At 38.9% G+C, this 17,231-nt stretch overlaps 1 protein-coding gene across 1 annotated transcript in view; it reads right to left on the bottom strand.

Annotated features, from left to right (window-relative positions):
- The window catches only part of tent4b (terminal nucleotidyltransferase 4B), a 30,759-nt gene that overhangs the window by 7,930 nt on the left and 5,598 nt on the right, over nt 1-17,231 (bottom strand). Inside the window, exons 2-3 of the mRNA XM_082531578.1 lie at nt 3,965-4,088; nt 936-982 (exon numbers count right to left, since the gene is read on the bottom strand). Of these exons, the coding sequence (XP_082387704.1) occupies nt 936-982; nt 3,965-4,088 (171 nt within the window). The remainder of the gene's footprint in view (nt 1-935; nt 983-3,964; nt 4,089-17,231) is intronic.

Here is a 17,231-nt window from a genome sequence, read left to right as displayed (position 1 = left end):
CTCCAGTCAACAGGTATTATATGATAAACCAGCTGGATTTGAAGTTCACTTGTTCCATAATTTGTAATCAAGTACACAAAAGTTTTATATAATCCTCATCTTTCTTATACTGCCCTGTCTTAGCCCCGAAGTTCAAAAGTAATTTTAAGGCTGTGGGTTCTCAAACTGTGGTCCAGTCTCTGCTGAGCATTACAAGCAGGGTGTGGACGTGTGAAGCCCAAATGTGTGACTCAGAAGAATTACTTGTGACATCATTTCAAAATTTGAGCATGAGCTTCCATCACTAACTGCATACACAAAACAAATGCCAAGGAAACGCACAAGTGGTCCACCTTAAACCTATCCTGTGTGTTAGATAACTGCAGATAGATGGCAGATGGCTTTGGTTCCCTCTTGTGGAAAAGCAATGTGCAGCTCCTGACAGAGCCTTTTAAGAGTCAGCCAATGTGTATTAAGTCAGCAGTGCCATGTGTCACACACAAGCACCCAGTACAAACAAGAGGCGTGCAAACAAAAATATACACGCAGACCACAAAACACTCTACTCTGGCAGCTCAATACAAACAGTCATGTCTCTAGAAATGATCCAAAAATGTCAAAGAAATCAGTCAGTGAAAAATAAAGCATTAATGAACAGCTGAGCCCTTTTAAAGCGCTCAGTATGGTGTTAAGAGTTCACTAATGCAGGTGGCATGCCTGCCTGTGTGTTGAGGGGGGTGGGGTGTTGTTGTCTTCTTGTTGTCTGTCAGCAGTGGGGAGCCACTCTGAGTAAATCCTTTATGAGCTCCAGGATCAGTGGTGCTAAAATTACTAAACCACTTGACCCTCAAAGCCTGGCTAGACAGAGCACTTTCTCCATAGGTGAGTTAAGTAACTGTGGTAATAAGCCAGTTCAGTTACAGTTTGGCAAAAATGATGAATGCTGCATAGCTCACCTTGTTGGCAGATAAAGACCAGTGCTGAAACTCCCAAACACTTCCACCTGAAGATAAAGGACAAGCAGTTACACACATGTAGATATTTTTTTGTTTAGGATAAGAAATGCAGATAAAGCATGTCACAAAGGTCTTTTTAATCACAATGTTTCTTTAAACTCCTACACACCTTTATAGCTCTGACAACCCATGACATAGATTACCCTGCTGGCAAACTGAAACAAGCACTATGATAGCTTTCCTTGATTTTCCCACGCTACAACTGACTACAACAAAAACCTGTTCTACAGCATGCATGAATACATTTTTACAGCTCAACATAGCAGTGATTTAGTGGCAGGCTTACACAAATTGAACAGCTTTTACAATAACAACAGCCTTTTTAGCTACTAATCTTATAACCTGCACTCTGTTAATGAAAATACATCTTCAACCTTCCCTTTTAACCTCTCTCAGAGCACTACACAAATAGAATTAAGCCATAGCCCACATTTAATTCCCTTAAACCTCCTCTACACATTCCACTATAACCCAGAAGTATAAACTCTGGTTTACAGGACTGTCACATGTAGAGCATTAAGCTGAGTGTAGAGCCATGACCGAATGAATGAATGAATAGTAGTTCTTGAAGATTTCTGTGAAGGGTGAGGTAACTATAGGTGGTTAGGAAGGTGAAAAGAGTCGTTTGATCCCAGTTTGGCATCTCCAGTAACACTTTCACTTGTGGCCTAAGTGTGGTGAATAACTGCCAAGTTATTGCATACATACCATTAACATTTCTTGGTGCTTTTTGAATGAGACAATCCTACATGTTTACCTGGCAAGATTTCAATTTGGTACAGCAACAGCGTGACTGCTGGACTTCTTGGCATCTAAGCTAATTAAACAGGCATCACACTGACCTGATGACAACGCTGCTCCTGCTCACTTCATGGTGGGGGGGAAAAAATAAATAAAGCTGACCACAATTGGGACAGTGTTGTGCTCCTCATTTAGGAGCTGCTATTCCCAGGGCAGACACACTTTGAAGCACACTGCTCTATCAGCAGGATCAAAGTCAGCGGGTACAATAATGCCTGAGGTGGCAGTAATAAAATGACCCAAACAGTACTGTGCAGCAGCGAGATAACAGAAAACAGGATGCTTTATAAAAGCCTGACGCCTGTAGCCATTAGCTACATCACAAACAGCCTGATTAGTATTGTAAACCAACACTGGTATCTGACAGTTACAGGTCCTTCTCAAAAAAAATTAGCATATTGTGATAAAGTGCATTATTTTCTGTAATGTACTGATAAACATTAGACTTTCATAGATTTCAGATTCATTACACACAACTGAAGTAGTTCAAGCCTGTCATTGTTTTAATATTGATGATTTTGGCATACAGCTAATGAAAACCCAAAATTCCTATCTCAAAAAATTAGCATATCATGAAAAGGTCCTCTAAACGAGTAAGACACAGAAAGAAATTTCTGAACGAATAGGCTGCTCCCAGAGGGCTGTATCAAGTCACCTAAGTGGGAAGTCTGTGGGAAGGAAAAAGTGTGGCAGAAAACGCTGCACAACGAGAAGAGGTGACCGGACCCTGAGGAAGATTGTGGAGAAGGACCGATTCCAGACCTTGGGGGACCTGCGGAAGCAGTAGAGTCTGGAGTAGAAACATCCAGAGCCACCGTGTACAGGTATGTGCAGGAAATGGGCTGGTGCCGCATTCCCCAGGTAAAGCCACTTTTGAACCAGAAACAGCGGCAGAAGCGCCTGACCTGGGCTACAGAGAAGCAGCACTGGACTGTTACTCAGTGGTCCAAAGTACTTTTTTCGGATGAAAGCAACTTTTGCATGTCATTCGGAAATCAAGATGCCATCAAGAGTCTGGAGGAAGACTGGGGAGAGGGAAATGCCAAAATGCCTGAAGTCCCGTGTCAAGTACCCACAGTCAGTGATGGTCTGGGGTGCCATGTCAGCTGCTGGTGTTGGTCCACTGTGTTTTATCAAGGGCAGGGTCAATGCAGCTAGCTATCAGGAGATTTTGGAGCACTTCATGCTTCCATCTGCTGAAAAGCTTTATGGAGATGAAGATTTCATTTTTCAGCACGACCTGGCACCTGCTTACAGTGCCAAAACCACTGGTAAATGGTTTACTGACCATGGTATTACTGTGCTCGATTGGCCTGCCAACTCTCCTGACCTGAACCCCATAGAGAATCTGTGGGATACACTCTGGATGAGCTTAAGGCCGCTATCGAAGCATCCTGGGCCTCCATAACACCTCAGCAGTGCCACAGGCTGATTGCCTCCATGCCACGCCGCATTGAAGCAGTCATTTCCGCAAAAGGATTCCCGACCAAGTTTTGACTGCATAACTGAACATAATTATTTGAAGGTTGACTTTTTTTGTATTAAAAACACTTTTCTTTTATTGGTCGGATGAAATATGCTAAGTTTTTGAGATAGGAAATTTGGGTTTTCATGAGCTGTATGCCAAAATCATCAATATTAAAACGATAAAAGGCTCGAACTACTTCAGTTGTGTGTAATGAATCTGAAATATATGAAAGTCTAATGTTTATCAGTACATTACAGAAAATAATGCACTTTATCACAATACGCTAATTTTTTTGAGAAGGACCTGTATAAGTTACAGAGACCACTGTGTCAAAGGTAGTATGGCCATAGAGCTCGGTCTCTGTCAGCATTTATGACTCCACAAAGTACTTTGCAATAAAAGCTATTTGCAGAAACTGTCCTTTTCAAGCACTTCCTTAAAATTCACTTAAGAAAGCATGTTAAAGTTTTCACTGTGTTACAAATCATTTATTTGTGCAAAAAATAAAATAAGATACGGTAAAATAGACATTAGATAGCTTTCAGATTAAAGCTAATAATCTGAAGTGGTGCTTTCACTGACAAACCCCACAAGTGGATTTTTTCCCCCAAAAAATAAATCTATTATCTCTCAATATCCAAACCAACATTCTGCCTAAAGAAAACTTTTGCAGTTGTTAGGGTTTAAGAATAAAATATACCTCAGCACTTGGCCACAAGTCATGGATGACTTCCTTGATTCTGTCCACCACCTCCAGTCTCATTTTCTCTTCCTCTGGCCGTGGGGAGATGTAGTTATAGAAGTCTATAATCTCCTCATGTAGCCTGTAGAGAACAAAACAGTGCTGTCAAAAATAGTGGAAGAATACCAGACTGAAATAAAACTTAAAATATAAGGTATCATTATTTAAAAAAAAAAAAAAATTTAATCTAAAGTTTAGTCATTACTGCATGAAATCTTACTCCATCTGGTTGTTTGTGACAGTACAGCAGTACAATAATATATCATATAGGACATATGCATCCAAATCCATATACCAGTTAAGTAGAGGCAAAGAATGAAAATAAAAATGCAGAAACCACCACAATGTAAATTTGTGTTTTTAAAAAAAAAAAAAAAAAAACACACCACACAGCAACAACAGTTAAAAATACATTACTAAAAGTAATTAGTAAAAGTCTAATGCCAAAAACAAAAGGTAAAATTTCGCTCATTGGGTTGAACCATTCTGGGATCCTCTGACAGTAGCATTGCAAATATGTAATGCCAGGAAAAGGATATAACTAGCAGCAGTGTTTCTGCATATAAGCTTTAGTTGCTGAAAATCCAAATGAGAGTATGATCTCCAGGCAAATTATTATAATATTTGAACAGTTTTTGCAAGGACAATTGTTTAGAAGATGCAAGCACTGTATTCATGCACATTTTGCAGTGAGCAGGCCAAAAATTAAAGACAACTCAGCAGGCTGGATCCAAAGACTTGACCTTCCCTTGGCAAATAAATTCATGCTTATCAGTACAATCAAAAAAATAGAAAATAAATAAATAAAATTTTTTGACTGAATTTCATATTATGACAGAGCATACGAGTTGCCTAATGGTGGTGTTCTGAGACACGTAATATCTGGGTGTTATTCCTCCAAATAGCATGCGAGTTTTAGTCTTCCAAAAATAACATAACTAGTGGTGTTTTAAGTTTAAAGCCAATATTTGGTAAACTGTCAGGCAGCGTAAAAACAACAGGAACCTCTACAGTGCATATGTCCGTTTAAAAGAAAAAGGGGGAAAGTAGTAAGGGCTAAGCTTTTGTCCTTGGAATGGGTCACTTTGTCCACGTGTGTTGACATTTTCACTGACCAGTCATGTCTACATACACATAAGGAGAGACAAGTTTGTGTGCAGACAATTGACACACATTAGGCCAAAATTAACCAATTCATATTAGACAGTGATACCAGTAAAGAAAAAGCATATGACAGCTGGTATTGCTGACTGTTGTTTAGATTCCACTCCAAAGAGCTTGTGTGTGTCATCTTACTGGGGCTTTATACATCAAGCTCTCCTCACCTGATAGTTAAGGAAACTGAGCCTCACCTTCATCATTTCTTGTTTTCAGAAACTTAACTGTACCTACAATGCAGAACTCTCTCCCCCTTTAGTCAAATACCATCTTGATGTCCTTAAACTAACCCCTGATTTGCTGGACAAAAACATTGTGTGTACAAATTAACAGTTAATCTAAACACAAAAAGATGGCTACTTAAAATAATAATAACAATAATCATAATTAATTATAAAGTAGGCACTCCTATTTTATTAATTAAGACAATTTTATGAAACACCCCAAACTCTGAAAGGGGCACATCATGCCCTATTCTAGATCAAAGTAGCATAGGGCATTTAACTTGAGCAATGATTAGACTAGGAAATTAAGTACACTTTTAAAATCAGGAATTCTAGTTCCATTAGCAGAGGGTCAAGTAGGATGATTTCTAAAAATATTACTACTGTTCTAACTGTGATAAATGAAAACTTTAATATTTAACTGCTATTCTTGGGTCTCAATGCTGCTCAACTGGCTGTTCGTAAGTGAACGAGTTACTGAAAATGCAAAGAAAAATTGTGGGGAGATGATACTTCTAAGTAGGGCTGGGCCATATTATACAGTTCACGGTAATACCGGTATAATGTTAGGCAACGATAGGAAAATGAAATATCGCGATAGAATATGAGTAAAACGCGCATGCGCAGTGCCTTTGTTTTCATACGCACATGGCCGATTGTTGAGTGAAACAGATGAACCAGAATTGGTTTGTAAAAATGGTGCAACTTCAGTGATGTGGAACTGTTTTGGTGTTTGTCCGTCAGATACACGACAAAGCACATTTTTTTGCAGAACATGCAAGCGGCCATCGTTATTGTCGTATTTGTCGGACTAAGATGCTCTTAAATCTGGGAGTAATCTGGATCCTAAACTCCGTATGCTTCTGGTCAAACGAACACTGCAGCATCACTGAGAGTTAAAAACTGTCTAAATTCTTTCATCTTTAATAAAACGATCAGCATTGCTGCTTTACCAGGTGTAACTAAGAAGTTTAACTTCCAGGCATCCATGAAAACAAAATTTATTACATTTAACGGAGTTAGAAGTTAGCAGGAAGCTAGCGGAAGTTAGCTCGCTAGTTTCGCTAGTTACCTAAGCATGATATTGCATGTTCTGACTGAGAGATTTCTGAAAAAATTCAAACGTACACCTCTGCTATCACTTCCAACATAAATGAAGACGGGAAACTAAACAGCAGTGACGTTTGTAGGGTTACTGAAGTTGGACTAGTTGGTATATAATGATGTGCTACGTGATCGCTAGCGACACAGCTATGTTAGCATAACATAAACAGTGAAGCTGGAGGACGAACACTAACACTTTTCCCACTTATAAAAGTTAACGTTAAGATTCCTGATAGTTAAAGACAAATGCAATCGCATGGCAGGATGCTGTAAACGGACCAAACTTCAGTCAGGAGAACAACTGAAATAATCCATCCACAATATGAGGTTAGTCATTAATATACTGCAACAAAATGGGAATAGAGCAGCTGCAGAGAATTCAACATTAATGAATCAATGGTACAGAAGTGGAGGAAGCAAGAAGAATGAGTTTAATAAAGTTTGATTTATCTGACTGCTTTGTTTCGCTTAATATGCCTTATAATCCCGTGCACCTTATGGTACGAAAAATACGTACTGCACACTGCAGTTTAATGTTGCAAAGCACTTCTTTTTAACTTTAGTGGATATTATACATGGTTATGCTCAGGATGTGTCAGCTTTCAGCAAGGAATTTGCATTTGCACTGTTACATTTTTATAAAGCTTTAATGTACATAAAAACCAGCTTCTTGTTTAAGTGAAAATAAATGGAAGGTTGTCTTTTTGCGCTAGTAATGTTGTGGAGTTGTATTTTGTCTCGCATCAATTATATCGTCAGTTATATAGTTATTGCAAATTTTCAAATATATATATCGTGATAAATATTTTTGGCCATATCGCCCTGCTCTACTTCTAAGTAATACTAACTGAAAACTGATTACCACTATGGGCAGATAAAGACAAGACAAGATCCCCAAAGCAATTTTTTCTCCCCAGAAAAGCATGCTGATATTACATCTGTCACAAAGATGCTTCCATTAGCTGGAAGGACGGTTTCATCTTAAAGAAAGCTTCAGACTGCTGACCTCAAATACAGAAATAAAGTGAACAGAATGGCTTCATTTAGTTTCATTCGCTTCCTTCTTTCACATCAAACATGTTACTGCTGTTTGCATCTTCCTTCTGAAAAGTTTGATAACCTTAAGTGCAGGTTTTTATGCAGAACACAAGCTGGTACCACATACAATTCATTTCTTTTGGACATCCAAGAATGCAAATAGTTGTTTGGGTTTTTTTGCCCCACCCTCCAATGACGCTGGAGAAATTTCAGCCTCAATCACACACTAAGTTTCATTTAAGGGTAAACAGAAACTGAAAAGCTCCAATCTGCATTACAGAAGAATTACTTTTAATTTCATGGTTTAGAGAACACACGTCACCATGGCTTCATTCAGGATACCTAAAAATAGGTCAAGTTAAATTAACCTCTGTCAAATGCATTCTCAACAGAACATTGATGTCAAGCAGTTTCACTTACCAACAGCACCACTAGGTTTCATTTTACAGCAAACAGTACTACTGCTTCCTTGTTTTCAAGTGATGAGAGCACACATTTAAAAACAAATAATGAATTCCTCCTCTGGCCTCACCTTCTAGGATCAAATTACATCCCAGTCCTCTGGCCTGCCTGACTTGAAAGCTTCAGGACCCTTGGTACCATTTATCACATAATCCCACTTGCCTATATCACTGTGGTGTTACATAACCTAGAAGAGCAGCTTTCCAGAGAGCTGAGACTTGGAGAGAAGTCTAACACTTTCCTCCAACAAGCTTATTCTAGTGTTTGAAATGTTGCCAGTCATGTTTATTCCCAATTGCTGCCTCTAACATTAGTGCTGCTTCATTTTAAACCAGTTGTGTTTTGTACTCTAATGTAATTTGGTCAATATGTATGAATAAAATATGAATGGAGCAGAGCTGCTTAGGAGCAATGTTGAATTTTCTTCTGACACCACTTTTTGACTCCCCAGTAACGCTGTTCGATATAACATATATATATCGGATGACGATATAAAAACGTCTATCGTTTCATTTTACGCTATCGTTTGTTTCGTGGTGTCGCAAAATAAACTGTTTACGGCAATATTTTTTCATCGTTTTGATGGTCACTGTAGTGGCTATATTCATTTCTTAAAGTTCTCTCTTTCTCTTATATTTAATATACTACAGACGGACAAGCGCCTGTTTTTATGCGTTGTTGTTAGCAACAACGACGGTAAAACCAACGCGTGTCCGCTTGTTTATTTTACATATAAACCTTTCACAATAAAGCTCAAGATCCTGTTGAGACTTTTCAAAATAAACTGAATCACGTGAAAGAGTATGCAGAGTATTTACGGATGAAAAGCAAAAAAAGACCCGTCAGGTGCTAAAAAATAAACCTTAGACTCAAACGTTAGAACAGGCTTTTCCCCGCAGCAGGCTGTGTAATAAATACTCAAAGAAAACAGCGGCCATTAAATTTATGTCTAAAAATGTATCGTTACATGCATCGGTTAAAACACTCGACTCCAGGTACACGACACCCAGCTGGAAACACTTCACACAAGTTGAGCTGCCCGAGATTCACAGAAAATGTTAAATTTTTGTGATTTATATCGTTATCGGGACGATAGATGTCTTATATCGGGATATGAGATTTTGGTCATATCGCACAGCCCTACTCCCCAGAGTACTGGAATTGACTTTGTGTCGGTCTGAGGAATTAAAGCAGTGCTTTTACTAATCATTTCATTTATAAAAATAGAAAAAAAAAAACTATGAAAACAGTCTGTGATAGCTGAAAGCACAGTCAAAGGTCTAGTTTTCACCAATCGCACTTAAAAAGCTAAATATTACTATAAAAGTTCAAACAAATCTTAGAAAACATTTAAAAATGTTTTACTTTCTATCAAATGATTGGTTGGTGACTGCAATTCAACGTGTAGGTCCCCAGGTGTCCAGCACCATTAGGCAATGTCATGTATGTATGGGGGGGTATGGCAACATATGTGCCCTAATCAGTGAAATTCACGATATTGCTCCACAATAATCAAAATATCTTCCCAGTCAGTTAAATCACATTTGAAATGATTTATCACAGCGGAAGAGACAGAGCTCTGAGCTCTTAACCGCATAACAAATGATGTTTTAAATGTTATATACCTATGTGGTATGTGACTTTTGTTGCCATGATGCCAGGTCTCTCTTGGAAATGAGATTTTTAATCTCAATGAGATTTTTTTTACCTGGATAAATAAAGGAATAATAATAATAATAATAATAATAATAATAATAATAAATAGAAAATGAGAAGCAATGAGTAACCATTTCCCTCAAAGCCTACAGAGATTAAAACATCAGTGATCAGGCAGTGATTCAGTGCAGGAGCAGGACTGACAGGTCAGAGGTAAGGATGAAAAACTTGGCAGCTTAAGTTTCAAATTGCTGACAGTGAGGGTGAGACTTGACACAGCACAGCTTGAGTTGAGTTGCTGAACTTGGTTGGCTTCATTCCCCACTAAACTTGGCACAAATCACAAGGACTCAGTTTATGCATTAAAATTTATACTCGAAAACAAGACTGTACACTCCAACCAAATGCACTTTTTTTTTTATGCATACTTGAATGTTTTTGTAAATAAATTCCTGTAAAAGGGGCTATACTTCATGAGGACACACCCTGTCCAGGAGGCATAATAGGGCCTTCTGATATAGATAGAGAGATAGAGATATATATATATATATATATCTCTATCTCTCTATCTATATAGACCAGAGGTAAGACAGAAAAATTAGGGTAGAGATGCAGGATTGGGTGTGGTGCTGAAAAGCGTTCATGTGAATGAGAGCCATCTGTTAAGTTGGTGAGAATGAAGGAAAAACAGGTTACTGTCACATCACACTGAGCAACATTTACTGGATGTTCCAATAAATGTATTTACTGAAGCAAACCTTTAGAATTTAATATTTAATGGCCACTTTAAGACATTCCTGTGCCGAAAAACACCTGCTCAATGCAGTCTAGTTATGCACCAGATTAATCATGCTACAGTTCTCGCCATTTTTGTTGGTATATTTAGCCAAAACAAGTTCAAACATTATCCTTTTAGTCAAATCAAGGCTTGAAATTTGTGCTGTGCCAACCTTTGCAACAAAGGGTTCCATGCACATCTACAGCAACGTTACATGACACTGCTGTGTCTATGAAATGACATCTTCAACAACAGTAGCTTTGAACTGACGGGGATGCCTGGAGGCAAACCAGTCGCATTACACACAGCGTTGCTAAATGAGGACGAGCACAAACAGAAGTAGACGCGTCAGTGTCACACAGATGGCATATTCATTAATGTTTCATCAATGAACTGATCCGGTGGTAAATGTTGGCCACTGGGACAACACAGCTCCAGTTACACAAAAGCCCACACACTGCTGACTAAGTGTGACAGGCCTGGGTACACCTGAATGATGTACCAGGGTGCTATGGTCTAAATAGGAATAGCTACACCAGAAACCTGATATAGTCCAGGATAGTAGTTGGAGCTTGAAAATCACTCTAATCATCATGTTTAAAAATAAATAAAGTTACAATGGTTGATGCTCATATTAAGGATGTGTGCAACTAATGTTTAAAATGCTGCTGCCCTGGCTAGTCATCAAATACAATCCAGGAGTACTTCTGCTAGTTGCAAACATGTGGACAAACCAGCACAGTTTTGCAGTACTTTGATGTAAAAGAACAGATGCAGCAGTCTCAGTGTAAACTCAACCACATGATTGTTAACCATGCGTTTTCTAGCTTTTAGACTAGGTCTTCAGTCCTCTGTTAGTTGAAACAGTCACCAGAAAAATCTCTATATCAATCACTGTGATAGGTTTAAATAATGAGTTCTGTGTATTTACCACCAAAATTCAGGGTCCTCTAAGCACTCAGTTTCAGACAGTCAACTCGTACCAGGCTGTTAGCATAGAAAGTCTACCCATTTGCTGATCAAACCTTCTATTCGCAATGAGCAATAAGAAAATCAACTTAAAAGAAGAGGAGCTAAAACGCCTCGCTTTAAATAAATAGGGCTCCATTTTTAACTGTCAGCCATGCAAAGCTCACCTACAACAGTGCAATAAACAGAAAATGGTAATAAAATGTTTGTGTGGCTGTTTTTCCTTGTTTTGTTTTTTTAAACTACTAATAGACAAGAGTCAGTTACGATCTTTCCTTTGGAAAATACTGTTTTACAAGTTCACTGCATCGCACTGGAACACAGGAAGTTTCCATAGGACTGGAAGAGAGAAGAAAAAAGGGAAAAAAACAACTACATTCCTCACTACACATGGGAAGACAGTATGACCAGCTGCCCACACGTGCTGTTCAGAGTGGGCCCGTTTTACATGGTATTCACAGGACACGCATAAGGCTTCTTTCTCACTACAAGCTTACACACTTTGGCTGACAGCCAGCCAGTAAGCAGAGAAAGAAAAAGGAGAGGGTGACATGGATGTCAAAGCCAGCAGAAACTAGATGAACCACAGCTCCACTAACAGAGTTTTAGTCACAGAGGCACTGTCTATGGGTGTCCTAGGGTCATATAAATATCTAAAAAAAATAGATGCAGTAAATGGTAATAAAACAATATGGTGAGTCAACTCATTAGTGAACTATTAACCACACATTTAATTAGCTTGTAAGAGATGTACTCTATAACTGGAGCCCTCAGCTAAGGTGAAAACTATGGTCAGGTTTGACATGAGGGTTGTTTATTTTTGTTTTACTCTTTCATTTCTGTGTCGTGGCCGTGGGCATGCACAAACATATCCAAAATATTAAACACAAATTCAGTTAACTTCAAATGCAATGAACTTGGTACCTTAACGTCTACTTAAATGCCTCTGGACTACTTGCATTAGCTATAAATCTTTGTTACTATGACTTGCTATTTCAGATGTTTTGTCTCCCATGTTTGGAAATGCCATTTAAGTTAACAAAAATGGACACATGTAGTATAGCAAGCTTAATTTTAAGATCGTCAAAACAAAATAATCTGCATTTAAAGACTCCTTTTTGCATTTTTTAAAGCAGGTTTCATCTTTTTACTTTACAGCAGTGAATTTTTGCCCCAACCTAAAAGCTCAAATCACCATTTTGTTCAGGTAGAGTAATGATGGGAAGAGGGCTTTCAGTAAAGTTTACCAATTGACAGGAAGTAAAGCAACATTTCCACAGTTGAATCTGTGGAAGAATCATGAACAGTTACTTTGGTCTTGAGAGCCCTCAGAATCTCTCACCCAGTTTACTGTCTGTAGCATGCTACAGTTTGCGATTAGCTATGGCTCTCTATTACTTTCTAGTTACTACTGTGTAGGTCTCCCAAGGCATGCAAGTTTACTGCCAACTGGGGCCGTCTGCACAAGCAAACTTTTCACAGTTGGGGCAGATGAGCACTTGGCCTTTTGAGAACAGCTATATAATCAAAACACCTATTAGTCTGGGCATAAAACGTCCTACCAGATCACAATGTGTCCTCCACCCTCCTCACTGATTCAATTGCTTCTTTTTTCCCCCCTTTTGTTTTTTTAGTTTTGTTTTAATTTAACAGTCAAGGGCAAAGCCATTTTAGTCAACACAATCACCACAGTACAACACTACTGACCAAAACAATTATGATTATGAATTTACTAGAGTCACGCAGCCTTGTAATCTAATAAAACTACCTATCACTTTGAATTCTAACATCATGTCCCTGCTGTAAATGACTAACCTTGAGACATTATCTACACAATAAAAAGCACAACATGTGTTCTGCAGGACAGAAAAAGGCCACAGTTCTACCATCTACACTTACTTCCTGTGACCATATCAAGAATCTAAATAGCTGTTCTACATGACTAGAAAATTAGGTGGAAACACTCCCTTCAAGCTCCTAATCTGATTGGATGGACAGAAAGGGCTCAGGTTTCACTCTCAAGTGGGTTGGCTTTGTTTAATGGAAGTAAGGCCGTGTGGAGCATGTAAACACTGATCCATTGCCATCAAGAGGCAGGCTGCTTGCTTGGACCATTTAAGTTCCAGAAAACCTGGAGGAGCGTCAAACACAAATAAGCACATGCCTCTGCCTCTCTAGCCAACCCACATGCCCAAATATAGTGTACAGATTGTCCCATGGAAAAATGCACTACCATATTGCTCTGTTTTGCCATTTTCAAATACCAAAAATGCAACAGTGATTCTCTGGTTTACATACGCCTGCTGCCCAAAACATTGACAAGACAGATTTGGGAAAAAGAATCTAAAGCATGTCACTGCACAGGGGGGCAAAAATGGCAAAAAAATTTGGCTGGTCACAGACTAAAACCAGACAGGAATCCCAGTAAAAGCTTGAGTGGAATTTTTTATTTTAAAAGTGTTTTGTTTTTTGTTTTTTTTAAAACTTCTTTACCTTCTTCTTAAAAAAATCAAAAGGTGAAGAACTGAAATGCTCATTTTCCACTTTTGCCTTATGCCACTCTGTAAAGGAAAATTTGTGTGCCTATTCCTACACTACATTCTGGGTACACAACCAACAGCCCATAACGAAATAACTAAGACACTAGATCTTAGTAGAATCCTGACTGGAGAAGAGGGCTTGAAGGAGAAAAGGATGAACCAAAATGACACCAACAGTAGCCACAGTGGGCAGTAGGGCTGCCACGATTTGTCGACTAGTCACGATTACGTCGACTATCAAAATCGTCGACGACTGATTTAATAGTCGACGTGTCGTTTGAAGCTTTGTAAGATCGCAAAAGACGCAGGAATAATAGCAGGATTTAAGAGTGTAATAACGGACTGAAACAGAAGATGGCAGCACTGCATGTACAAGGATGCCAGCTGCCGTTAAACCCCGAAGAAGAAGAAGCAGCGTCCCAGAATTCATAGCGCGGCCCAGCTTAGTTTCCAACAATGGCGGTAGCTAGTTAGTTTTAATATTACTCTTATTATTCTTTCTGGGTCACAAAATAAACGTTTAACATATTTTCATGCGAGAATGTAGCTGTGTAAACCTCAAATATCGGCTCAGTTTATCAGGACACCACATATTTTCAAAAGCGCTCCGACGTTTTCGGAGACGTCTGTTACCCACTAGCTCGATAGCTAGCCGGGGGCTAGGTCACTAGCGCCGGGAGAACACCGGACTCCCGGCAAATTGTTTTCAAACCCACCGCTGTCTTTCGCGACTCAGGTTAAATATATATGAGTCACTTAGATAAATTAAAAATGTTGTTGTTTTTTTTTTTTTTTTTTAGTATTTTATTTGTTCCTGAGTAAATCGGTTTGGCTGAGATTAAAGTTATAGTTTTTACACAGCTGAATAAACGTCAAGCAGACAGCTGATTATCAGAAGTGTGAGATGCTGGAGAATATACTCCGGTGTCCTGATATATTTTAGATAGCAAGGAGTTTATTAAACTTTACCGAAACAATCTGCAAATTTCATTAAAATTTAATAAACTATCATCTTGTCTTTATTTTTAGTTAGCACCTTAAAAGCTTAAAGCTGTAAGCTAATGATAGTTATATAAGAGCAGATGCTGCTGGTGCAATAAGCTGTAGTTTTACGTCCAGTGGATGATGATCTGATTAGTCGACTAATCGCATAAATAATCGGTGACTAGTCGACTATCAAAATAATCGTTTGTGGCAGCCCTAGTGGGCAGTTTATGTTGTTTGTTGTTTTGTTTATTAAAAAACAAAACAACAACAACAAAATGCTCAGGTACAATATAGACTATGGGTCCGTTCTTCGTACCTCGCTTACTACATCCAAGATCAAATGACACATCCAAGATCAAATCATCGCGCTAACTTTGAGCTCGCTATTCCGGTTCTCCGAACACACCTGTTGTTGACGATTAGTATAGCTGGATGAAGTAATGTGAGATCACTGGGTGGCTTAACAGGGGCTACGCATCGATAGTAGAAACATTGATCGGCAACCCTTTGATTGGTCGGCGAAAATGTCGAAGGAGTGCGCTCGGTATTTTTCGGCAGCAGAGCAAGAACTCTTGATTGAGGGATTTCAGGAGTTTCAGAGTTTAATTAAAACCCAAGGGAACACTGCAAAGGCTGCAAAAGCAAGGAGAGAGGGCTGGCAGAAAGTTGCTGACAAATTAAACTCGCAAGTAATTTAATAATAATAATAATAATAATAATAATAATAGATTGGATTTATATAGCGCTTTTCAAGGCACCCAAAGCGCTTTACAATACCACTATTCATTCACTCTCACATTCACACACTGGTGGAGGCAGCTACGGTTGTAGCCACAGCTGCCCTGGGGCAGACTGACAGAAGCGAGGCTGCCATATCGCGCCATCGGCCCCTCTGGCCAACACCAGTAGGCAGTAGGGTAAATTTATTATATTACACTATATTATATTATATTACATTATATCCTCTTTCACATTAGAGCCACAACAGGACCCACTAGAACATGGGAACAAGTAAAAGTGAAATATAAGAATATTCTACAGAACGGTAATATTTATCACTTATATTGCTTTTAGTCTCTTGAAAAGAGACCCTGAAATAATCTGTTTGTTTATAACAGCAACCAAGAAAAGGGCAGAGCACAAAAAGACAGGTGGTGGTCCTGCACCTCCTCGTCAACAAGTTGGTTAAGTAAATAATACCCTCACGGGAAAATCGATATCTCTCTATGAGCACACTGTCGCGCTGAGCTAAAGGATCCTGTCTATCCCGCAATATACGCTGAATTCTGAGAACTCTCCTTATCAATCTTGCACCTTCCGCAATGGGCTGCTCGCGTATACGGACAGGACATGGCTGCGACAGACTTCCCAAATCCAAATCCAGCTAACTTATTTAGCGAGGTACGAAGAGCGGACCCTATGTCTGCAAATTTCTGTGTTGAACCCACACTACCCTGTTCTCTTAAGAGCGCAGATGAAAGGCTTTAGAACAGTTTTTCACACGTGTAACCAACACTTGCTCAATATTATTATTATTATATGGCTCACTTAGATAGCTCTTACTAATCACAGATGAATCACAGAGAAGAAACTTGGAAGATTTAACATGAGTAATGCAAGATTTCTCTGGTCATGTTGGCATGATTGTCATAGCAACAGCAACTTGTAAAGGTACAACAATAAATCTTGGACTGAGACAAGCTAGCTTGCATGCTAATACATTTGTTAATAGACAGGGTGATGACTCTCCACAAGGATTCATTTTGTCTACAGTTCATCAAACTAGAAGTGCAACCACTTTATTTTCAGTATATTTTAATAACCTGATTTGACTGACCAAAGCCACACCAAATGATTTGAATAAAGCTCATCTGGTTGGCTAACACCTGTAACAGCACTTGACAAGATGAATTCTACTGGACTTTTCACTGCAAGCTCAGCAAGCAAAGCAACAAATCCATAATTCAATTCAGCAAAACTTAACATCATCCCACTAAAAGTGAAGGTGAAGATGGGGTTAACCAATGAGCATGGCTTTGGTCTGATCTTTAGAATCACCCAATTTTTATGAGAGTAGACTTAAAGTCTTACTGTGAACGAAAACTGGTGACTGAGCCTATAAATTCAAATTGTTGAAAACCTCATCAACTTCAATTGATGTTTTGCACACTCATGTCCACAGATCACATGGTATTAACTTCCACACCATTTTGTCATGGTGACAATGTAGGATCACGTGAATAAGGCATTCGGTTGCATGTGGTTGCTAGAGGTTTACTGCAGTTGCTGGGAAAATTATTACTAAAATC

The sequence above is a fragment of the Aulonocara stuartgranti genome (genome assembly GCF_965226115.1).
Source record: "Aulonocara stuartgranti genome assembly, chromosome: 1".
In the NCBI taxonomy this organism is placed as follows: Eukaryota; Metazoa; Chordata; class Actinopteri; order Cichliformes; family Cichlidae; genus Aulonocara; species Aulonocara stuartgranti.
The sequence above is the reverse complement of the archived record's forward strand: the minus strand, read 5'-3'. Positions and strand labels throughout refer to the sequence as shown.